The following is a 24,223-nucleotide window of genomic DNA, read 5'->3' as shown; positions in this document are numbered from 1 at the left end:
ATGGCCCACCTCTCATAAAGGGCAAATCCACACACTTCCCACATCATATCTCACAAACTTGGTGTGTTTGGATAAGCACCCACAGTGGCAATAGTGTCGTGGCTTTGAAACATTTTTGTTAACTTTGCAATCCTTGTGGAGGCCCACCGCCATGGGCAATTTGACAGCCCTGGCGCTATTGTAACCCCAATGACAGCAGAAGGGAGGAGAGAGCATTGAACTCTGGGATATGTAGCCTTCACCTCAACCATCCATTTTTAAGCCATACAAATGTAAAGGTATAAGAATCCAAAGGGATAATAAGGAGCAAATAGATACGGGCCACTTTTGATTAGCAGCCTGGGAGGTGCAAATAGTTTGTTTTTCTTCGTTTCTCTCCTCCTCCTGTTCCTGGAAGGAAACAAGAAGTAACCATCTCCTGGATAATAACTGGAGATAAAGTTTTGAGCTAAATTCCCATTAGTAGAAAGGGAAGTAGCAAAGAGTTCTAGCTGCTTTGGCAGTTTAATCATCCAACATACCCAATCAACTTCTGGAAGGGTCTGTCTTGTCATTATTATCTGCTAACAATGGCAAGTCTAAGAGTTGGAGCTAGATGGTACCATGGATATTATAGGGTCATAGGTCACTTTCATATACTCCTATTTGTTAGGAGATAAGGGGTCATTCACAAGATACAGGATTTTATGAACCTATGGCAGTGACAAGAAAGCTACTGTGTAGGAATCCAAATCATAAATTAGAATGTCAATTTTCCAAGGCAAGTTCTGGTTTAGTTTATAGTCTTTGTGTCCCTAGTGCCTAGCATGGTGCTTTGCAAACAGCTTGCACTTATTAAGTACTATAGAACTGAATTAAATCAAACCATCATTTGAGATCCATCAGGGAACAAAGAGCTAAACATTCACATACTCAAAGGGTACATCTCTTTCAATGGAGATCAGATTCCAAGGGAATGTAGTGTCACATATAGTACTTGCGGTTTTGGGGCAGAATTTGTATTTTGAATCTTATAATGTTTTACTGAGAAATGGTTTTTATTTTGCATATGTGGTTTCCAGAGGTCATCCGATTTTTATTTAGTCTTGGGGAGAAAGGTTTTCTTATAGGAAGAATCTCTTCTGTTCTATAATAAAATTCAATAGGAAAATGTAATTCTTTGACCAGAAATTAATTTTGTGACCAACTTCTCTATGTTTTATAAAGATAGGTAAGCCCACAGCAGCTATCTTTTCTATGTCTACAGACTCCCCTTCATGAATTAAGTATAAACTGTGCTCTTCTGGAAAGAGTAGGCTGAACCAAACTTAATAACTTGAGACCACCACAGGGTGATGGAGATCAGAGCCTATTACACAAACTACCCTACCTCAGACCCTACCCATCAAGATCTCACCAGGTTCTCTCATTCCCAGCTGGCTATCCTAAATATCCCTGGGCCTAGAACCTGGACTGAAGCCAAACTTTCCTATATATGTTGTCTCTTCCAATTAGAATGAGTACTTCGAGAACAAGGACTGGCTCACTTTTCTGTTTGTATCCCATGGCTTAACACAATGCTTGGTACATAGTAAGTACCTAAAAATGTTTTTTCCATTCTAATTACTGTTCTTCGTGATAGGCCTTATGTGTACGCAGAAAAGATGGTCAATTTTGAAATAACCAAAGGGATACTTTCTGTAATATTGCTCTGATAAAAATTTTCTTCCATTAGAAATCTATTTGTTTGGGTAATTAAGCTACATGGTGAAATACAAATACCCTCAGGAAGTTTAAGATAAATCATTAACCCTCCAGTACAAATTGCTACTATCAAGTACTTTCCTTTTGACTCCTTAGTTAAGATTAAAGTATGGAAGAAATGGGAGTTTGAGTAGGTTGTATCCAGATTACCTAACATGGAGGCACTCAAATTGGAGATGATAAGGACCTGCTTCTGGGAGAAGATATTCTATGTTCTTCAATTACCTGTGTGGGAGCAACCTTTTTCCGCTGGCTGCATAATCAGAACAGACTACACACATCTTTACAACTGCCAGACTCAGACAGTCTCTCTCTCTTTCTGGCATCATCCATACAGCATGGGCACCATGAACTGAGCTGTGCGCCCTCACTACCTTCCCCCCTCTCATTTAGGCTCTGCTTTTTTGAGAATCAGGCTTGGGGTTTTAATGTAGTCTATTTCCTCTGTCCTTTTCAGTTCTAGGTGTAACCAGTGGAGTTCCCAGCCCTCTCAAGCCATAGTGACCTTAGAGGCAATATTTCAATCTAGATTCTCAACCAGTATAGCAGGGAACCCTTAGAAGTCAAAGTATCCAGGACTTAAGTCCAACAGTGGCTTTAGATTTAGAACTTGGTGGAACTAGGCTTTATAGGAACTGAATTAAACCATGAACCTAATTGGCCTTCCCTCCTCAGAGACTGTATGTGCATGGGGGTGGGGGAACAGGAGAATTAAGAACCCACATGGTGGGTAGGTGGGAATATTTATATGTCTCTTCTTCATATATTTTTGAAGCAAATATTCATTTATAAAGCCTAATCTGACTTTTAATGGTTAAACGGAACTGGGGTACAAGACCTCCACCTTAAAATTGGGAGAACGCTATTTGTAGTGGTGAGAGCCAATGGTAGAGAGACTAGACATCTCTAAGCCCTTTCAGACTTCTGGAGAACCATGGGAGAGGGGTGAAATATAACACACTTGTCTTCTAAGCAGTGGAGGCCAAGGTGGGTATCGTTATACACACAAGGAACAATAATTTAGGATTGTGGAAGACTGTAATAGGGGATGTGTTCAGGTTCTGGGCAACCTTTACATAAGGACACTGAGGTACATAGGACATAATGGACAGAGGAAGATAAAAAACACAGATGTGCCAGAAAAACAAACTACCCTCCTCTTCCTCCTTCCCCCGGCGCCTCCCCCCCCCCCACTTACACCCTCTGCAGATTGTGCCTAGGAGTCCAACTACTCTTTATTGATTGATTCCTGAATGACTAAGACTATGAATATTGTGAATTTTGTATAAGATATCCCTAGCTCTTTCTCAAAGTACATAATAACTTACATAATAATAGGTATGGTAAAAGAAAAAGACAGACGAGAGAGTTCTTTACAGTTTCCCTAGAGTCTTTATCTTCTAGAATAATAGGTACAAAACAGAGTGACAAAGATTTTCACATTCTGTGTTTCTTCAGTCACCCAGAAATATCATGACTATTCCTCACTTATAATCTTTGTATGGACCTCCCTACTTTTCACCCGGAGCTTGTTGACCTGGGACTCAGCAATATCAGCCCGTTCCTCGGCTTCCTCCAGCTCATGCTGGATCTTGCGGAATTTGGAGAGGTTGACGTTAGATTGTTCCTCCTGAGGATAGAAATGAATTTGTGAGAGAATGAAAGACTCTGGTTTGCGACCTGAGGAATTGCGCCCTGCAACTTATAATTCACATGACCATGAGGAAATCATTGAACTCCTCTGCACCCTGGATTTTGAAACTATAAAATGAGGGGATTGGATTGGACAGTATCTAAGACAGGAGTGGGGAACCTGGGGCCTCATGGCCACATGTGGCTTCAGGTTCCTCACCTGTGATCTAAGGTAACTTCTGGCTCTAGAACTTTTGATTCTTTGATTCGTCTTGAATCCAAAATCTGATAAGGCCTGAACCTCTCAGTTTATTTTACTTTTAGGTTTTACATTTTAGAACCATCAAGACTCCTATAGAAATCATCTTTAAAATGTTAGGATTAATTTCCTTGATGTTTTTCAACATATAATAATGACTGGCACAATGGAAAGAGCACTGGTCGGAGGACCAGGGTTCAAAGCCCACTTTGGACACTAATTCTTGTGTCCTTAGAAGTCATCTAAAATAATAACAATAAAATAAAATAAAATAAAATAAAATAAAATAAAATAAAATAATGACAATAACAATAACAACAATAACTTAGTGTTTATGTAGCTTTTAAAGGTTTGCAAAGTGCTTTTATACGTTTCTCATTTTACCCTCACAACTCTTAAGAGATAGATGGTATTATTACCTTCATTTCATAGATTAAAAAAATTGAGGCAGACAGAGGTTAAGTGACTCACTCAGAGTGATGGAACTCAGGCCTATCCTAACTCCAGATCCAGCACTCTATCCACTGTGCCACCTTGTTGCCTATTGGAGCCTTATTTATAAAATGACCTTTAAGGTACCTTCAGTTCTCCATCTATGATCTTATTGGGTTTTTAAACTACTAATTGGCAATTTTCATTAACGGAAAAATTTGACAGGATGTAAATTTGACACCCAAATAAATAATTCCAAGTCCCTAAGCTTATTTTTATGAAATGCAAAATGGGAACCAGCCAAAATAAATAAATAAATAAATAAATAAATAAATAAATAAATAGATAAATAAATAGATAAATAAATAAATAAATGAAAATGTTTACCAGCTATGTGATCGGATCTTTCCTACCTCATTTAAGTCTTGATTGTACACTACTGCCACCTTACACTATCTACATTTGTGAATTCAACAGTTTAATTTAACAAACATTTACTATGTGCAAGACAGTCACTGTCCTAGGGCACTGGAGATACAAACAAAAAATAAACATAGGCCTATCAATTGGCCTATGGCCAATCCATAGTTATCCTCAAATGGAAAATTTTTATTTGGATTTCCTAAAGCTGTGCATAAGATAATATGAGTTCAGAAAACAAAATAAGGTAAGTAGAGAAATTCATTTGTGAGATCTGTAGATAGGGTTAATCCATATTATTTCTGAGTGGAAACTTTGAGGATAGGAATGCTCAGCCAGGGATCGAATCACTCAACCTGCTCCTGTCATCACTGAAAATGGCTTTTTTATGTTACTGCTCTGCTGGTAATAGTCTCCCCTCCTTCCTTTTCTATTTCTTTCCCTTCCTTCCTTGGCCCCTTTTGTTTATTTCTTCCTTCTTTCTACTCAGCTCTGGAACTGAACTGAGCCTGGAAGCACAGGTGAACAGGGAGGTTTGAGCACATCCTCAATATGAAAAGCAGTGTGGTATCATTGAATCAGTATTGATCACTGAATCAGAACTGAATTTAATGTTAGAAGACCAAGCTTTGAGTCCTGGCCCTTCCGCCTAGTAGATAGGTGACTTTGGGCAAGTCACTGACGTTCTTTGTGCTCCATCGCTTTCATCCACAAAATGGGGATAACCGTACCTCTTTCACAAGGTTATTGTGAGGCTTTGAATAAGATGCCCCATAAAACCCTAAAAACTTAGAGCTGTACAAATAAAAGACGTCATTATTTGGAGCAAATCTGTACTCACAGCTTCCTCTGCTTGTCTCTTATATGCTTTCACTTTAGACTGTAGTTTGTCCACCAGGTCCTGAAGCCTGAGAATGTTCTTACGGTCTTCTTCAGTCTGAAAGATTTTGTAAATAAGTGTGTTATTTGAGAATCAAATATTCATTATACTTACAAGGAGAAATATTTGTAATTCCACTGTAGACTGTGCCAGAGCCCAGAAAATCTCTTCCCCTTACCTGGTAAGTCAGCTCCTTCACTCTCCTCTCATGTTTGCGCAGACTCTTCACAGTTTCAGCATTGCGTTTCTGCTCACTTTCAACCTCCCCTTCAAGTTCACGCACCTGAGAAAAGAGAGAGGATCTTGTCTTAGTGTACAACCACTGCCCACTACTCTTCGTTTCATTTTGTTTTGTTTTGGGGATTTATTTTAAAAAAAAACAAAACTTTTGCTGTGATTGAAACAGCACAAAAAAAAATTGCAGACATCGGGAATACGTACTCTGGCCTCCAGTTTCTGGATCTGCTTCTTTCCTCCTTTCAGGGCCAGCTGCTCAGCCTCATCCAGGCGGAGCTGCAAGTCCTTCACAGTCTGCTCCAAGTTCTTCTTCATCCGCTCCAGATGGGCGCTGGTGTCCTGCTCCTTCTTCAGCTCCTCAGCCATCATAGCTGCCTGGTTAGCAAGTAAACCAAGACAACTATAAATGTCAAGTAGTCATATAAGTAGATCAAAGGGGGAAATCAATGTGTTTTCTGCTCACATCAGTGATAGCCTTCTTGGCCTTCTCTTCTGCATTCCGGGCTTCCTGAATCACGTCTTCCATCTCACCCTGGATTTGGGAAATGTCTGTTTCCAGCTTCTTCTTGGTGTTGATCAAGCTGGTGTTCTGGGTAAAAAAATAAAAAATAAAAACAAATTGTCATTTTTCTTCTTTCCCAAAAACTACCAGAGACTATAATCTTTGGGAAGAGGTGAGGGAGGATTATGTAGACCTGTGGTGTCATCAGTGGGAAGAACTTCAAGAGGAAACTCCCTACATCCATACATACATATTAGAAAATCAGCTGTAGCATATAGTGTTGTAGGGTTGCCTGGGGGTACTGAGAAGGTTAAGTGCCTTGCCCAGAGTCACATAGCCACTGAGTGTCAAAGTAAGGTCTTCCTAACTCCAAGACTGGCCATCTATCTCTATGCTATGCTGCCTCTCAGAGACTATAATTACAATGCTTAAAATGCTTTATACAGTCAGTTATTAATCATTAAAGTTGGATACATAGAGGCACTCCTAGTAGGGATTCAATGCAATTCAATAAGTATTTCTGGAGTGGTTGCTTTATGTAAAGCACAATAGTAGGCCACTGAGGTAAGTTGCAAAGATAGTCCCCCTCACCATGGAGTTTATATTCCAGTAGAGCATGGTGATACAAAACTAAATAAGTATAAGCGAAATAAAGGATGTATAAAATACTATATGGGTAGAAAGGAAGAAAGGATCACATTCTGTTAAGGAAAACAGGAAAGAGTAGGCCTTGAAAGATGTATATAAAAAAAGATGACTATAAAGTAGGCCTTTGAATGTATAAGGCAGAGGAAAGACTAAACAACGACCTGACATGTTGAGTCAAGGTTACCAGAAAGATGGTAGAAACATTAAGAGAAATGAGGAAATCAGAATATATTGATGTAGGTGACAACAATTTAATTTTGAACCTGTTGAGTTTTAGGTATTTCAAGGAAATAGGTGGAGATGTCCACCTGATGTTTTTTTGCCCCATAGAAACTCCATACAAGAGTTCTGACGAATATCAAGATATGCATGAGCAGGACTTAATTTGAATTTTTCCTTTCTTCTATTCTTTCAATAGATTGTTGTTGTCATTCAGTCATTCAGTCATGTCTGCCTCTTTGTGATCCTATGGAATATAGTATGCCAGACCCTTCTGTCCTTCACTATCTCCTGAAGTCTGTCCAAGCCCATATTCTTTGCTGCCATGACACTATCCACCTCATCCTCTGCCATTCCCTTTTCCTTTTGTCTTCAATCTTTCTCAATATCAGGATTTTTTCCCAATGTTTCCCATCTTCTTGTTACATAGCCAAAGTATTTAAGTTTCAGCTTCATATTTAACCTTCCAGTGGATAGATCCCAATACAGATTTTGCTATAGTTGTGCTCACCTGGGTGTGTAGGAGCTGCACACGCTCACTGGCATCCAGAAGCTCTTGCTCTGCTATCTTCCTGCTCCTCTCAGTCTGTTCCAGAGTTGCCCGCAGCTCCTCAATCTCAGCCTGCAGTAGGTTGGCTCTGCGCTCCACCATGGCCAGCTGCTCTTTCAGGTCCTCTTGGCCTCGGAGAGCGTCATCCAGGTGGATCTGGGTATCCTGGGCACAGAAAACAAAGACTGTTACACATCACGTTCTCAGGGCTCAGCTAAAACCAGCCATTCAAGGACAGCTCCATTTACCTTAAGTATTCCTTGGGTATTTCTGTAGTTCCTTAGGGCCTCTGCAGCCATTCTGTTGGCATGATTCAGCTGGATTTCCATTTCATTCAGATCTCCCTCCATCTTCTTCTTTAGCCTTACAGCATCATTCCTGCTTCTGATCTCAGCATCCAGCGTGCTCTGCATCGACTCCACAATACGGATGTGGTTTCTTTTCAGCTGATCAATTTCTTCATCTTTTTCAGCGATTTTCCTGTCAATTTCAGACTTAACTTGATTCAACTCAAGTTGGATGCGCAGGATTTTCCCCTCTTCATGTTCAAGAGATGCCTTAATGAAAGCCAACAATCAAATGAGTAACAGAATGAAAGAATTCTGAGCCCCCAAGGCACCATTATTCCTTGTATATTTATTCTGTATCTTTCATTAGGTCATTCCATAACTACCCAGAGTAAAACCGAACTCCTTTCTGAATGTATTAGTCTACAATCTGTATGTACCTCAGCTTCTTCCAAAGCAGCCTGAATTTCACTCTTTTCTTGCTCAATTTGTTTCTTTACTTTCTCCAGCTCATGGATACGTTTGCCTCCTTCAGCGATCTGCTCAGTCAGGTCAGAAATCTCCTCTGTGGGTGGACGGGTAGGTAGAGATTGAGACAAATGGAAAAAATGGAAGGGTCTTCCAAGTCACTGTTAATCAAGCAAGTGAAGGGGACTCACGCTGCAAGTTCTTGTTCTCTCGCTTCAGGGTTTCCAGATGATCCAGTGATTCCTCATAGGCATTCTTAACCTTGAACAGCTCTGTGCTAAGGGAGCGAGACTCCTTCTGAGAAGCTTCTAACTCAGCATGAGTTTCCTCATATTTCTGTTTCCATTCTGCCAAGACCTGAAGAAGAATATAGATTTATCAACCTATTCAATGGAGGAAGTTAGAAGGGCTGAGTTCATGTATATAATGAACTCTAGTTGACCTGGAAGGATATGTATAGTAAACAATATTAGATAATAGAAACCCACAGATATCCCCTTTAGATTATTTGGAGTAATACATAATTTTAGGACTTCTCACAGCTATTTGACTTAATATTATCAATCTCATCTGTATCTCACACATCTCTTATATAGCCTAACACAGGGAGAGCAGCATGACCTACCATCCAGGCATTCTATATTTATGGCAGTGTATGACCCAGATTCATATAGCTGTGTAGACATGAACCACCTCCATCAGGGGTCATTAGGTATATATATACATATATACATAGGCATGTGATGATAAATGCTTAAGAACTAGGGCTGGGGGGGATAGGGAGGGAGCACACACAACATACTTTAAAGTTTAACCTGCATTATTAACATTCTCTCCATCACTTTATCTTGCAATAAAAAAGCCTTGATTCATAGGTTTGCAGATTTCCAAGGTATAAATGATCCCACTGAAAATTTAACAATAATACCTCAAGAGAGCATAGGAGCCCATTCCAGCACACTTCTGGAACCCGAACAAATAATCTTGATGCTGATAATAGGGAATTGACTATATAAAACACAAAACTTAGTGTGAAATACCTTATCAAAATTTCTTTGCTTTTTATCCAGGGCTGCACAGGCTGCATTTGTCCTCTCTACATCAATCATGAGATCCTCCACTTCATTCTGTAGCCGTTGCTTGGTCTTTTCAAGTGAAGCACATTTGGCATTCACAGCTTCTACATGTTCCTCAGCATCCTGTAGACGCTGGGCCAGCTTCTTCCTGGAAAGAGAAGTTTGCAGTTCTGATTAGTGACCATAAGCAGAGCTATGTGTTTTGGAGGAGCACTGTGGAATTATGAAGTTTCTCTCTCTCTCTCTTTCTCTCTCTCTCTCTCTCTCTCTCTCTCTCTCTCTCTCTCTCTCTCTCTCTCTCTCTTCTGTCTCACAAGAACTATGCTTGACTACCTAACTTGGAGTTGGTAGGAGTGGTCATGCATTTAGTAGCGAGAATAGTTTTTCCAAATTAGGATAGATTTATGAAAATGATTTGAAGAAATAAAAGAAGAAATGAAGAAAAATAAAAGAATTATCATTTTTCATTTCATGAAGCATTTTCATTTATGTGTTGATGGCTCATTCATTCAGTAAAATAGAAATACTTAGTAAGAATAAATTAGGAAGCTATCAGATGGGACTAATTAATAACATCCACCCAAGAGATTATATTAATCCCCCTCCCAATACTCTAATACTCAGAATTCCCACTCTAGAGAAATTGAACTTGTACTATTTACTACTTGTATTATTTTCATATTATGAATTACCAAGTTGACTTGGGAATGTGTGCCATGTGGCTTGTCCTAAATGTTGAAATTGTTAGTTGTAGCTCTGTGCAAGTGTAAAATGTCCACTCTATTCTGTCCAGGAAAGCCAGGCAATCTGTGGAAGGCCATTCTCCTGATCCACAAACTGGATTAGGTTATTTAGATAATTATCTTCATTACTTATCAACATATTCTCCTTTCCCTTAATTATAGCAAGCATACTTGGCCTCTTCCAGTTCCTCTGTGCGCTGAATGGCATCTGTCTCATATTTGGTCCTCCATTGGGCGACCTCGCTGTTGGCCTTGGACATTGCCCTTTGTAGCTCTGCCTTGGCTTCCTGTTCCTCCTCATATTGTTCCCGTAACAAGTCACAGTCATGGCGGGATGACTGCAGGGCATGGGCCAGAGCATTCTTGGCCTGTGGAAACAGTGAATTTAGTGACATTATCTATTTGCTTATTGGACATTTGAACCAGGATTACTGATTCCTCATCAATAAAGAAAATCTCTAAATTTAGGCTAAGGGAATCACTGAAGACTACCTTTATCTCCTCTTCAAGCTGCCTCTTCAGTTCCTCAATTTGTTGAGTAAATGCTTGTTTGCCTCTTGACAGCTGAGAAACTAAAGAGTCTTTTTCATCAAGCTGACGAGAATATTCACCTGTGGGAGAGGGGAAAAGGAAGGGGAACAACTTAAACAGCCTGGAAATATTTACATTTTAAATTAAAAAACAGATAACAGAATAAAAGCATCTTTTAATGCCTTTTTTTGAATGAGCAAAATGGTCTACAAAAATTTATGAATATCAAATTAATGGAGGTAGATGTGGATTTAGAAGTAAATACTGACTTATTAAGTCTATACTATGTTCAAACCACTGTGCCAGTGTCATTCACCTTTTTGGGGGCACATGACTTTTTTCACAAGCTACACTGACTACCCACCCAACATTTTAAAAGGGAACATTTTTCATTGAATTTCTTTCTATTAGGAGATAGTAGTGGTATAGTAAAAAGAACACGGAATTTGGAATTAGTAAAATGTGGGTTCAAATCTTATTTTTTACCAGCTGTGCCCTTTTACCTCGTTAGGAATCTTTTTTCTGTTTTTGTAAAATGAGAAATTTGTGCTAAATTATTTCAAGTTCTCTGCCAGGTCTGAATCACGGGATCCTATACAATGAAGTATGATCTAGCACAGTGGTTCTCAAACTCTGGCCCATAAACCACTACTGGCCTTCAAGACTTTCTAGTCCACAAGCCACTAATACCATCTGTTTTTTGATAGGAAGTTATGTGACTAATTGGTAAAGAAAGAATGAAACCAAAATCTCCTTAACTTAGATTCACCAGTCGTCTGAAGACCACATTTAAGAACATAAGCTCTCTGAGATAGGGATTGTTTAAGTTTGGGCGTTTGTATTGCCATCACCTGTCTCAAAGGTTACTGGATTAGATCATCTGTGGTCCCAATTTTCCCAAAATAGGAAAATAATGGAGGCTACATCTATAGGATATGGGACTTGACTTTGGTTTCTACCAAAATTCTGATCAGTGAGGAAAAGGAAATAGTGATCATAAAGCATGGTTTCATCAAGAATATAGGTCATATCAGACTAACCCTACTTGCTTTTTGGCAAATCTTTCATGCTGTGCTTATGAACATGATGTGAGTGCAATTAGGTGGATAGAGATCTGAATAACCAAAGAGTAGTCATTTGTTTAATGGTAAGTTAGAGAGAAGTTTCTAGTGAGTCACAGGACTGTACTTGGCTTTGTGGTTTTTTTTTTTCATTTTTAATTTATGACTTTGTGACTTGGATAAAGATAATGTTTATCAAATTTGCAGATAACACACAGATGGGAAGAGTAGTTGCCCAAATATTGGTCAGAGTCAGAATCTCAAAAGATCTCAATAGGCTAGAATGGTTGGCTATCTAAAAGATGAAATTGCATAGGAATAAATGTAAAGTACTGTACTTGGGTTAAAAAAATCAGCTACCCAAGTAGAAGATGAGGAAAGCACAGTGAGAAGATAGTTCTTGTGAAAAAATATGTAAGGATTTTTATTAACAAAATTTGATCCTTCTAAGGTATGTCATCTTTCTTTTTCATACCACTTAGCTTAGCCACTTATCATAGACTTTGTTTCCCTCCCCAACCTCCCTCTACTAGATTATAAGCTCCTTGTTTCATCTGTTTATCCCCAGTGCCTAGCACAATGGGTATTGTACAAAGTAGCTGCTAATAAATACTTATTCAATTGATTTAACGCACCAAACTTTAAAAACAACTTGGAACAAATAGTCCAAGATGGGCACCAGTAAATGACTTACCAGATTCAGTCTGTAAGCGCCCTCTCTGGGCAGTCAGATCACTGATCAGGCGCTGCTGTTCCTCTTCTTTTGATTTAAGTTCACTAAGTTGATCTTCCAGAGTGCGGCACATTTTTTCAAAGTTGCCCTGCATGCAAAATTACAGAAGGCACTGTGATCAAATCCAATCAATATGTTGAAACGAAAGACTTGGGTTTGATGACCAACTCTACTGCTCACTACCTTGGAAAAGCCATTTCACCTCTAGGCCTCAGTTTCCTCATCTATAAAAATAAGGGGATTAGGCTACATGATCTTAAAACATTTAAATAAAATAAAAGTATGTGTATCTAAAATTTTTGTAGCAGGTGAGGCATTTATTTGTTAGAAGAATAAAGTACAGTATAAACAGATAGGACATCTTGAAGTCAGGAAAACCTGGGGTCAAGTCCTGTCTCAGACTTGTGGGCAAAACACTTAAATTCTCAGGGCTCTATGCAACTCTATAAGGTGAAGAGAATGTGCCAAATTGTTACAGGGAGTTTCCTCACTGCAAAGTAGTGTTGTTGTGGGAGTTCCCAAAACACTGAGAACCAGTGTAGGTAAAAAGAGAGTTAGTTAAACTTAGCAACCAGGAAATAGAGGAGCAAGGCATGGTTCTCTCTTTTTTCTTTGGGAGGTAATCAGAGTTAAGTGACTTGGCCAGGGTCACACAGCTAGTAAGTGTCTGAGGCTGATTTTGAACTCAAGTCCTTCTGACTCCAGGTCCAGTGCTCTATTCACTGTGCCACCCAACTTCCCCCATGGTTCTTTTACTAATTTATCTCTCATTGTCTTGGTTTTCTTAGCTGAAAAATAGATGATAATACAGTCCTTGCATGTGTAACAGTATTTGTGAAGATTAAAGAAATAATTGTAAGAAATTACCTTTAAAACTTTACAATTTCATAAAATGTAAGGTATTATTACTATGCAAATATAAATAATAGCTTTAAAATGAGTAGAGTTGTATTTCAAAAGTTTTCTTTGAAATGAGATTTGAAAGATGATAAACCTACTGTTCAGGAAATTGTAAATTTAGATTTGGGAAGGAACTCATTTTAACCAAATTCTTCATTTTACTGATAAGAAAATCGGAGCCCAGGGAGTTGGAGTGACTTGCCCTCCTTTGCCCTCATAAATAGCTAAACTCTTCCTGTCAGGGAAAAAAGAAACATAATAAATTCACTGTAAAATGTCACTTTTTCTCAGGGTTGATGGCATTGTTTATACCCAAAGGAGTGATTTTTAATTATAGAACTTGAGGTATTATGGGATGCTGTATTGCTTATTCTGATTGAAGTAAATGCAGGGACCTGCCTTAGCTTTGGATACAGATTCCATATTGCTGGCAAGATCGTCGATCTCCATCTTCATTTCACTCTTCTCTTTCTCCAGTTTCTGTTTGACCCTCTGAAGGTTGTCGATTTGTTCCCCAAGCTCAGCGACGCTGTCTGCGTGCTTCTTCCGCAGAGTGGCCGCCGTGGCTTCATGCTGCAGGGTGGCCTCTTCAAGGTCCCTGCGCATCTTCTGGAATTCAGCCTCTCGCTTCTTGTTCATCTCAATCTGAGCTGAAGTCGCCCCACCAGCTTCTTCCAGGCGCTCGCTGATCTCCTCGAGCTCCCTGGAGAGATCAGATCGCTGCTTCTCAGTTTTTGCCCGAGAGGCGCGTTCTGCCTCGATTTCCTCCTCCAGTTCTTCAATGCGGGCCTGGAAATAGGGGAAAACACATCCATCAGCTTCTTCCTGTCACTGGATATTTTCATGGGGCCTGGGACCCATGGAAGTGATGATTTTACCTGCAACTCCTTGATCTTCTTCTGCAACTGCATAGCCAATGCTTGTTCATCTTCAATCTTGCTTTGCAGGTTGCTCATTTCAAACTCTTTCCTTTTAGGAAAGCAAGACATGTTTTGTAATTTGTATTCGTACTTAAAACGAAAGTTTAAAAAATTCTCCTCCCCTTCTCCCCCCCACCAAGAAACAGTGTTCTTCAACCACTTACTTTTTGAGCTTTTCATCAAGCTGCTGTTTATCATTTTCTACATCCATGATGGATTCCTGGGCCAATTTTAAATCTCCTTCAAGTTTTCTCTTAGCCCTCTCCAGATCCATACGAATTTTCTTTTCTTGTTCCAAAGACCCTTCAAGCTAAAAATGAATAATTAAAGGAATACATGGCAATTCCTGCTAAAAGCCCCATTCTCCTAATCCCTAAACTCTCTAGTTTACTCCTTAAGGGCCTTAGTTCAGAAGTTCTGGGGTTATCTTTTCCTCTTTCTTGCATTTTTTTGGTCCTCCTGTTGAGTCAGTCATGAAGTTCTACTGATTGTTCCTTTGCATTATCTCTCACCTTATCTGTTCAGTATCTCTTCAATTCCACAATATTTTAAAAATATATCCATTATGTTCAAGGCACTAAGCCAGGGTACTGAGGCTAGAGAGAGAAAAAAATAGTGCTTCTGACTGCAAGGATCTTATTATTCATGGGATATGGGTTATGTTTGATACAGAAATAGGTATAACCTCAGTAAAATCAAGGAGGGAGAAAACACTAGAAATGCGATTAGGATGATGATCAAAGAAGGTTTCATGGAGGAAGCAGTGCCTGAACTGAACCTTGAAGGACAACCATTCTGAAAGATGAAGATGATCAAGAAGTATATTCCAGAAATTGGGGGATGGCTAATTCTGGAATGTATTTAATATGTAGAAGATTAAGATGAAGTCTTAAGTTAGGGAAGACCTAGTAGTCCAGCTTGTCTGAACTATGGATTATAGGAAGGGGAATAACATAAAATAAAGCTGTAGCTGGGGAGCGAGATGACAGAGACCCTTAATGGCAGGGTTAGGGGTTTGTATTTGGTCTTATGGGCATTGAGAAACCACCAAAAGGAATGGCCAAAGGAATGACAATGGTCAGTCCTGTCCCTTAGAAAAATTATTTTGTCAGATCAGTTGGAGAGACACTAGAAACAATGAGACTAATTAGGAACTGTTACAATAATCCAGGCAAGAGATGATGAAGTCCTGAGCTAGAGTGACAACTGTGTGGTAAAGAGAAGGGGATTCACAAAAGAGAGAGATAATATATAGAGTGAGAATTGATAAGACCCTCTGATGACTCTACAACAAATCAATGACCCTTGCTTCTATAACTTCTGTTTGTTCTAAATTTACTGTTTGTCTCATGGAGTTAACATTCGATCATATACTTTCTTTCTTCCTTCTGTAATGTTAAAAATTCCTTATGGGTGAGTATTGATTTTATGCTTCTTTTATAGGCTTCCCATAATGTCTACCACTAATGAATATGCAATGGAAGGAGTACCTGACTTGGAATTCTGGTCCAAGCTCTTCAAATGACTTGCCCTGTGACCCTGAGCAAGTTACTTCATCCTTCAGTTTCTTCATCTATGGAGTAGGGTGGGGAGTGATTGACCTAAATCAACTCTAAAGTCCTATACAATTCTGGATAGACAACCAATAATGAAGTTTAAAAAAACTCTGGGTAGAAGATTGAACTATATGATCTCTCAATATGCCTTTCTCATTTCTCTAACACTCCAGGAATTTATTTTTAAAAGTATGAAATACATCACAAGACCAGCAGACAAGGGATAAACATTGATTAGTCAAGTAAGCATGGTTCCATACTGTTTGTCTAAAATAAGAACAGTATTTTCCTTTACAATTTTAGGCTTACATCATCCACTTGCTGTTCCAGCTTGATTTTAGCTTTGGTCAGTGTATTCACTTTGTCCTCTTCTGCCTGAAGGTCATCCAGGGTCTGCTGGTGGGCCTCTTGGAGGGCTTTCTTCTCTTTGGTGAGCTTAGCAATGGTTTCATCCAGCCCTGCCATCTCTTCTGTGAGGTTTTTCACCTTTGTGAGGGAAAATGCTTTTGTATTATTGTGCATTTAGTATCATATTTGCACACACCATATGCATACTATAAATTATTTTGTTTTCATGGGTGTTATTTGTACCTTGTTCTCAGTAGCATGTTTCTCTTTTTCCACCTTGGCCAGTGTCAACTCAAGGTCATCAATGTCTTTCTTGAGTTCTGAACACTCGTCTTCCAGTTTCCTTTTCTTGGCTGTCAGTTCAGCATTGATCTCTTCCTCATCCTCAGCTCTTTCAGTCACTTCTTTGATTTTAGCCTCAAGTTGGATTTTGGTTTTAATTAGCTGGTCACATCTCTCTTCAGCATCAGCCAAACTATCTGCTTCCTGAAAATGATATTAGGTTTTGGTTTTTCTGATGCTTACTATTATACCAATAACATATTTTCTATTCATTGGTTTACTTGGTTGTACTCAGTCAATACACATGTAAATAAAAAAGATTACTTGTAGCTTCTACTACAGGGCCAATATTTGTTTAATTGAATTAAGGCCCTACCATTTGCTAGGCACTGGGGAGTAGAGACATAGAGAAACACATAATCTCATATTATTTCCTAACACGTGATCCATCCCTGAACTACTCATGGGAAGCTTAGATTAGTAATTATTAGAAATTCTAGAACTTCATTTCAGTGTTCTTATATTTAATCATTAGCAATATCTCTCTTCAGAAAATAAGTAGCACATGGCTTTCTTTGACATTGGGATAGTGTAGATGTCTACATCTTTCTCTAGGGTTGGGCAAAGGGGCAAGCAATTATCAGACAAAGTGATTGATACAACTCAAAGAGAGAGTAGGTTGGTATTAGAAGGTCTTTTCTGGAAATGGCACATGGGTACCCAAGAGAGAAGGGTTAGAACCAGCAAGGGTCACACTGAAAAAAGCCTATGTGCTGCTCTGGTTTGGGAAGAGAGATAAAGGTTTGATACAAATAGCATGCGTGTTATTTGGGAGGAGAAGGATGCTGCAATCTGCTTACATATAGCTAAAAGTGAAGGGAATGGATAGTTATGAAGATCAAATAAGATGATGTATTCAAAGCACCATACAAATGTAAACTTTGTAAATTATCACAATCATTATTATGTGAGCAGAAAGATCAAAGCTCAAAACAATTATCTAGCCAGAGATCTTACTCATTAACAAGATTTTTCCCCTTCAGCATTATCAGCAATAATCTTTTGTCACATGGACTTGTCAATAGTAAATTTATTGAGAGTACATTGCCTGTCCTCTTTCTCTGGATGAAACAAAGGGGGAAGGCTGAGCTTAAATTTGTTTAATGTTTTATTGGTTACTGAACACTTTTCTACATATTATCTCACTTGATTATGGCAAGAACCTCTGTGAAGGTAGACAATAATAATGAAAGTCAACATTTCTATGGATCATTAAGTTCACAAAGTGTCTTCCTTACAACAGCCCTGTGGGCTAAGTAGTATAAGAATTTGCTCCATGGTTTTGGAATTAGGCTGATTGAGGATCAAATTCTGCTTCAGGAATTTACCAGCTATGTGATATCAACAAACCACCAATCTCTGAAATGATTTCCTAACTTGGAAAAAATAAGAATAATAATAACATGTACCTTAAAGGGCTATTACGGGAATGAAATGAGATCATGTATGTAGAGCTCTTTGCAAAAATTAAAATCCTAGATAAATACAAGCTTTAAACCTTGCAAAGCACTCTACAAAGATTATTTCATTTTGTCCTCGTAATAACCCTGGGAGGTAGGTAGTATTATTATCTACCTTTTCCAGAAGAAGAAATTGAGGCAGACAGAGCTTAAGTGACTTGCCCAATGTCACAAAGCTGTTAAGTGTCTGAAGTTGAATTTGAACTCAGGTTTTCCTGATTCCAGGTCTAATGTTCTGTCTACAATGCTATCTAACTGCCCCAGAGGCTCAAAGACACCAAAGTCAGTGGTGGAGTGGTGAGTGGTAGTTCAGTGGTGGAACCAAACTCCAATACCCTTTCCAGTATATCATGTTGTCTCTGAGAATCATGGTTAAACCAGACCCTTGTGAACAAAAGTACTATTCCACTTTTTCTTTAAGGAAAGAAATGATGCTGCATATGAGAAGAATCACTGGTCTAGTAGACTTGACAATAAAATATTTAAGAGGCAGCAATGAAGAAAGAAACATTGTCTTTATTTTTTAAAGATCCCTGAGTTGAAAACTGAATCTTTCTATTTTAGAATAGGATTCAGTAAAATGATGTATGACACTCACAGATTGAACTTGGAGCTGCAAATCATTTTTCTCTTGCATCAAAGCTACCATTTTTTCTTCCAGCTCTTTCCTTTTTGCTTCTGCCTTTGCAAGGCTTTCTTTAGTCTTCTCAAACTCTTCCTTCATGTTAGCCATCTCTTTCTCTGTCTCTGCACTTTTGAGCAGGGGCTTGATTTTGAAATACAGCTTCATCCAGGGCCAGTGCTTGACATTCATGAAGGAACGGATATTGTACTGGATGCAGAAGATAGATTCTCTGTAATATGATGAAAATGCATATGGTTTTTGTTAGCTGGAATAGCTGTCTGAGAGGGTACAGGGAAGGGAGATAGGGAAAAAATTAGGTGAGGTAAAAAAATCAATAAAATATATTAAAAATAAAATGTATGATAGGTCCAAGGTAAAAATAGAATGGTAGACCAGTTTTAAGACTTGTGCCATTTGAGCAAAATAAATAAATTCATTTACCTTCTTTCCACCATCTTCCGGTACTCCACTCTCGCTAAGAAACCCCGACACATGGCTTGAGTTCGGGTAATAAGCTGTGCTAACTTTTCATCTCTCATCTCCTCTAGGAGACCCAGAAGACCAGCTTTGAAGAATACCTGCATGAGGGAGTCATTACAGATCATTGGTTTCATTCTACAGAAAGCAGAAGCTGACTGGATCTGGTTCAGGTAGATTGAACAGAGTTAGTACCTTGGTGTGGCCAAATTTATACTGAGTGTGGTCAATATCTATAGACCCAAGAAGCTTCTCAGAAGCTTTCTTGCTATCAATGAATTGTCCTTCGGGAATAGCACTTGCATTTAAAACTTTGTATCTGTTGAAGTAAAAAAATATATATATGTATATGTAACTGTTGTCAATAACTGATGGATCTTCTCTTCCCATCCCACTGTAAAAATAAAACAGACATTAAGCAGTATGTTTTTTTTGGCAGCATGATCATACAATAATAGTATTCTCCTACTTGTGGCTTTTGTTACATATAAAACGTATCTTTATTCCATAGATTTACTGAGTTAAAATTTGTTGCTTATATCATATTACATTGATTTCTGTCTTTTGCCATAAAATCAACAAGCTATGTCTTTTTTTTTTCTATTTCTAAATCTAGAACTAGAAGGGAAAATGAAGCCCAGAGAGGAAATGACTTATTTGAAAGTACCAAGAGTCAGCTAGATGGTGCAATGGATAGAGTGCTAGGCCTGGAATCAGGAAGACTCCTCCTTTCCATGAGTTCAAATCCAGCCTCAGACACTTACTAGCTGTGTGATCCTGGGCAAGTCACTTAACCATGTTTGCCTCAGTTTCTTCATCTGTAATGTGAACTAGAAAAGGAAATGGCAAACCATTCCCATATCTTTAGCAATAGAACCCCAACAGGGTCACAAAGTGTGAGATATACCTGAAAAATTATACAACAAAGGGTCACAAAGGTAGTCAAGATTCAAATCTAGCTCCTCTAAAGCCAAACCCAATGTTTTCACTGCTCATTTTAAGAGATTTTTCTTTAACCAGTAAAATCTGTACTGGTAAATATCAAATACTTTGGGATAATTCAGAATGGAAAGAGGCTGACCTCTGTTTGAAGTCAGCATACAGGATTCGGCTTGGGAATCCTTTCCGGCAGATTCTGATGCCTTCTAGCACACCATTACACCTCAGCTGGTGCAGGACTAGTTCATGCTCCATGGCACCTGAAACAATAAAAACTCATGTGGTTACCATACCTCCAAATGAAAAGCTAAAAGTCAGGCTGTGAATTTTAATTCTTGAGCTCCTTACCAGGAGTTTTGGTTTCATTGGGAATGATGCACCGTACAAAATGAGGGTGAGTGCTCCTCAGGTTGGTCATCAGCTTGTTTAAATTCTCCTAGGAGGCCATAGTAATTGAATTAATATATCATTTTATTCACATGCAATTGTTGGAGATAATTAACGTGATCTTTGACATGCATTAATTTGAAGAAAAATGTCCAAAAACGGTATCCAAAGTGACTCAATACAACTGGTTCCGTCCTTTACTAGCTGTATGACCCATTCGGCAAGTCACTTTATATCTCTGGGCCTATGTTTCCTCATCTACAAATGGAGGAGTTAGACTAGTGGTCTCTAAGATACCTTCCATCTCTAAATTCTGTTTTCTCTACATTCCTTCTCTTATCCCCACATTTGCTAAGAATTATACAACCATATTTTTCTAATAATTTCAATTTTTTCTAAGCCTCTTTCTGGGTCTCAGTTCTCTCATTTGAAAAATGAGGAAATGGTGATATTTAAGGCCCATTTCAGCTCTTAAGGTAAGGTATTATTATACCATTGAATATTTCTGCAACCACCTAATTTCAGCACCATGTCAACTTTCTAGTGAAATGTAAATTCGTTGTGGGTATGGACCATGCCATTTAAAAAGCTTTTTGTCCCAGTGGCACAGGGATGTATATTAGATGCTTAATAAATGTCTATTGAAGGGGCAGTGAGATGGTGCTGTGGATAGAGCACCGGCCCTGAATTCGGGAGGACTTGAGTTCAAATCCGACCTCAGACACATAACACTTACTAGCTGTGTGACCCTGGGCAAGTCACTTAATCCCATTGCCCAACAAAAACAAACAAACAAAAAAGTCTATTGAATTATAAAGAATATAATCACCTCTGTTCATTTACTGATTCCCAGTTTTTCAGCTATCTCCCATCTTTTATTTCCCATTGCTGAAAAATTCTCTCCATTTTATTGTGACTTTCTTAATCTATTTTCTTCTCTACAGAGCCCTCCTCTCCCCACACATCCATGGAATCCTACTCTTTAAGTATCAATACTTTATCAATTATATTAATCCTACTATCTTTATCTGGTGAGCTGTTTTCTAGCTTCCACTGCATCCCATCATTTTTTAGCTTCCTATCATTTGTGAGGCACATACTTAATACATATACTCACACATACAACACTATCTATCTATCTATCTATCTATCTATCTATCTATCTATCTTTTCTAGTCCTCTAAATACTCTTTTCAAGGAATTTATTTTCCCACCAACTTTATGGTAATTTTTAGGGTTTTTTGAAACATTATAGAGGGCAAATGAAGATTGTACCCTGAAAAGAGCTGACACAGTCTGGAAAGATGAACCCTTCTTCTTGCCACCTTTCTTTCCTCCAGCAGCCTCTGAGGGAAAAGAAAACACATATAATTAAAGTATACTTCCTCCTGGGCAATTGTAGCTCAGCTCATATAAATTTAACAAAATTTTAACTATGTAGAAAATTACCTGCTTCAGCAGCAGTTGCCCCAGAGAAGAGGTGAGCTAGGGTTTTCATTGAGGATTTCTGGTACAGCCCAACCACGGTCTCATTCAGAGGGTCCTTGTTCTTGTCTAGCCAGCCATTAATGTTGTAGTCCACAGTTCCAGCATAGTGGATCAGAGAGAAGTGGGCCTCAGTCTTCCCTTTGGTAGGCTTGGGTTTCTGGAAGTTGTTGGATTTGCCAAGGTGCTGCTCATACAGCTTGTTCTTGAAAGAAGTGTCTGTTGCCTTGGGGAACATACACTCTTCTTCTAGGATGGAGAAAATCCCCATTGGCTGAAAGGAGGATAATAGAGACATGATTATTATCTAAGTTCAAGTTGAGATGAAAGATACAGCATGGTAGTGCTAAGGATCCTAGACTTGTATTGAGAAGACCTGGGTTCAAATCCTGAGCTGGTATTTCTATGCTGTGTGACCTTTGACAAACCACTAAACTTTCCTGGGCTTTAGTTTCCTTATCTCATCTGTTGGACTATGTGGCCTCTGAAATTCGATGGCCCTTCTAGCACTAAATCTATGGTTCTCTGATTTGGTATGCATATAGAAATAATATTGTAAGTTAATTGATATTAATCAAGGTATTTTTTTCCTTAATGTGTTTGGGTAAGGTTTCAAGGATTTGCTATGCTTATTAAAAACTTTTTGAAAGGCCTCAGAATACAAGGTCCACATGCCCCAATTTCCATTAAAAAGTGACATAGAATACAAAAAAAGTTCTTACCTACCAAAAAAAAAATCAAAATGTTCCATCCCATTAAGCCTCTTTTTAGGGACAAGAAAGCCTGTCTATCTATCCATCTACCTGTCTATCCATCTATTTATCTATCTATCTATCTATCTATCTATCTATCTATCTATCTATCTCTCTATCTTTCTATCCATCTGTCTACCTTTACATACACATATATTTAAGTATTTGAAGATTACACTAAAAACTAATAATCAATGCTAACATTTATGTAGGGCTTACTATGTGCAGGCCCTGTGCTATGCAGTTTATAATTATAATCTCATTTGGTCCTCACAACCCTGGAAAGTAGGTGCAAAGCTGAAGGAACTGAGGCAAATAGAGTTTCAAAGTGACTTGCCCAAATTCACACAGCTAATAAATGTTTAAGGCTGGATTTGAACTCAGGTCTTCCTGATTCCAGACCCACTTCTCTATCCACTGTGCCACCTAGGTTTCTCTAGAATACACTTTCATGCACGTGTATGCATATACATACATATATACATACATACATATATACCTACATATATAGAAGGCATTAATTTGTTTACAAATAGCTAAACTGAGGTTTAGAGAAGCAACTTTTTTTTTTAGCTAGGCAATGGGGTTAAGTGACTTGCCCAGGGTCACATAGCTAGTAAGTGTTATGTGTCTGAGGCTGGATTTGAACTCAGGTCCTCCTGAATCCAGAGCCGGTGCTCTGTCCACTGTGCCACCTAGCTGCCCTGATAAGCAACTTTCTCAACGTCATCTAGACCAAGCAGCAGATCCAGGTCTCAAACCCATGTCAAATATGAGAGGCACTGTGGTGCAAAAGATGGAGATCTGGTCTGAGAGTCAGAAAGACCTGAGTTCAAGTCATACCTTCTACACACACAATACTGTGGAACCCCAGACAAGTCATTTAACTTCTTAGGGCTGCAGACAACTCTATAAAATAGACTGGGAATTGCCTACACTACGGCAATCACCATCACAATTCAAGTCTAAATATGTATATGTATATGTATATGTAAATATATATACACATATACATATGTAATATGTAGGTATGTATGTACGCATAAAAAATATGTATACATTTGTTTCTGTATATCTCTGTAGATACACAGCTTGTTGTGATATTCAAAACTAGGAATTACTAGAAGAAAGATTTTTTGCTGTTTCATTTATATTTCACTTGTGAAGGAGAAAAAAGGCGAATCTTTAAACGTAACATGTACCAAAATACTATGTTTCCCTTTCAAAGGCCACAGTAGTTTTGAATGGAAGGCCATTAAGCCTTCAATTTGATCAATGGCCAAACACACCTTCTCAATGAGCTCAATGCAGGCGGCCAGGTCCATCCCAAAGTCAATGAACTCCCACTCAATGCCTTCCTTCTTGTACTCCTCCTGCTCCAGCACGAACATGTGATGGTTGAAGAACTGTTGCAGTTTCTCATTGGTGAAGTTGATGCACAGCTGCTCCAGGCTGTTGAACTGAATGAAGAGATGCACAGAAGAATCTCGTTTATATGGTATCCTTAGAGAATGTTTTCCACCCAAGTGGAATATTTTTCAAGTAACCTAAGGATCAAAATTTACTGTATTTTAACTATTTGGGATAGAAATCATTCTAAATTATATCAAC

General features: G+C 38.6%; 1 protein-coding gene across 1 annotated transcript in view; it reads right to left on the bottom strand.

Annotated features, from left to right (window-relative positions):
* Window positions 1–3,210: 3,210 nt before the first annotated feature.
* The window catches only part of LOC110193871 (myosin-1), a 34,969-nt gene continuing 13,956 nt past the window's right edge, over window positions 3,211–24,223 (bottom strand). The window contains exons 13-38 of the mRNA XM_020965893.2: window positions 23,902–24,072; window positions 21,825–22,134; window positions 21,651–21,721; window positions 20,337–20,424; window positions 20,131–20,248; window positions 19,245–19,368; window positions 19,014–19,150; window positions 18,546–18,801; window positions 16,389–16,631; window positions 16,107–16,283; window positions 14,406–14,551; window positions 14,200–14,290; window positions 13,721–14,110; window positions 12,383–12,509; window positions 10,589–10,707; window positions 10,268–10,464; window positions 9,318–9,501; window positions 8,469–8,634; window positions 8,250–8,374; window positions 7,771–8,079; window positions 7,484–7,687; window positions 6,067–6,192; window positions 5,808–5,978; window positions 5,545–5,649; window positions 5,328–5,423; window positions 3,211–3,373 (exon numbers count right to left, since the gene is read on the bottom strand). Coding sequence (XP_020821552.1) covers window positions 3,221–3,373; window positions 5,328–5,423; window positions 5,545–5,649; window positions 5,808–5,978; window positions 6,067–6,192; window positions 7,484–7,687; window positions 7,771–8,079; window positions 8,250–8,374; window positions 8,469–8,634; window positions 9,318–9,501; window positions 10,268–10,464; window positions 10,589–10,707; window positions 12,383–12,509; window positions 13,721–14,110; window positions 14,200–14,290; window positions 14,406–14,551; window positions 16,107–16,283; window positions 16,389–16,631; window positions 18,546–18,801; window positions 19,014–19,150; window positions 19,245–19,368; window positions 20,131–20,248; window positions 20,337–20,424; window positions 21,651–21,721; window positions 21,825–22,134; window positions 23,902–24,072 — 4,404 coding nt within the window. The 3' untranslated portion in view covers window positions 3,211–3,220. The remainder of the gene's footprint in view (window positions 3,374–5,327; window positions 5,424–5,544; window positions 5,650–5,807; window positions 5,979–6,066; window positions 6,193–7,483; window positions 7,688–7,770; window positions 8,080–8,249; window positions 8,375–8,468; window positions 8,635–9,317; window positions 9,502–10,267; window positions 10,465–10,588; window positions 10,708–12,382; window positions 12,510–13,720; window positions 14,111–14,199; window positions 14,291–14,405; window positions 14,552–16,106; window positions 16,284–16,388; window positions 16,632–18,545; window positions 18,802–19,013; window positions 19,151–19,244; window positions 19,369–20,130; window positions 20,249–20,336; window positions 20,425–21,650; window positions 21,722–21,824; window positions 22,135–23,901; window positions 24,073–24,223) is intronic.

This window comes from Phascolarctos cinereus, unplaced genomic scaffold (assembly GCF_003287225.1).
Source record: "Phascolarctos cinereus isolate Bilbo 61053 unplaced genomic scaffold, phaCin_HiC Scaffold_5;HRSCAF=322, whole genome shotgun sequence".
In the NCBI taxonomy this organism is placed as follows: domain Eukaryota; kingdom Metazoa; phylum Chordata; class Mammalia; order Diprotodontia; family Phascolarctidae; genus Phascolarctos; species Phascolarctos cinereus.
This window is presented reverse-complemented; position numbering and strand designations above follow the sequence as displayed.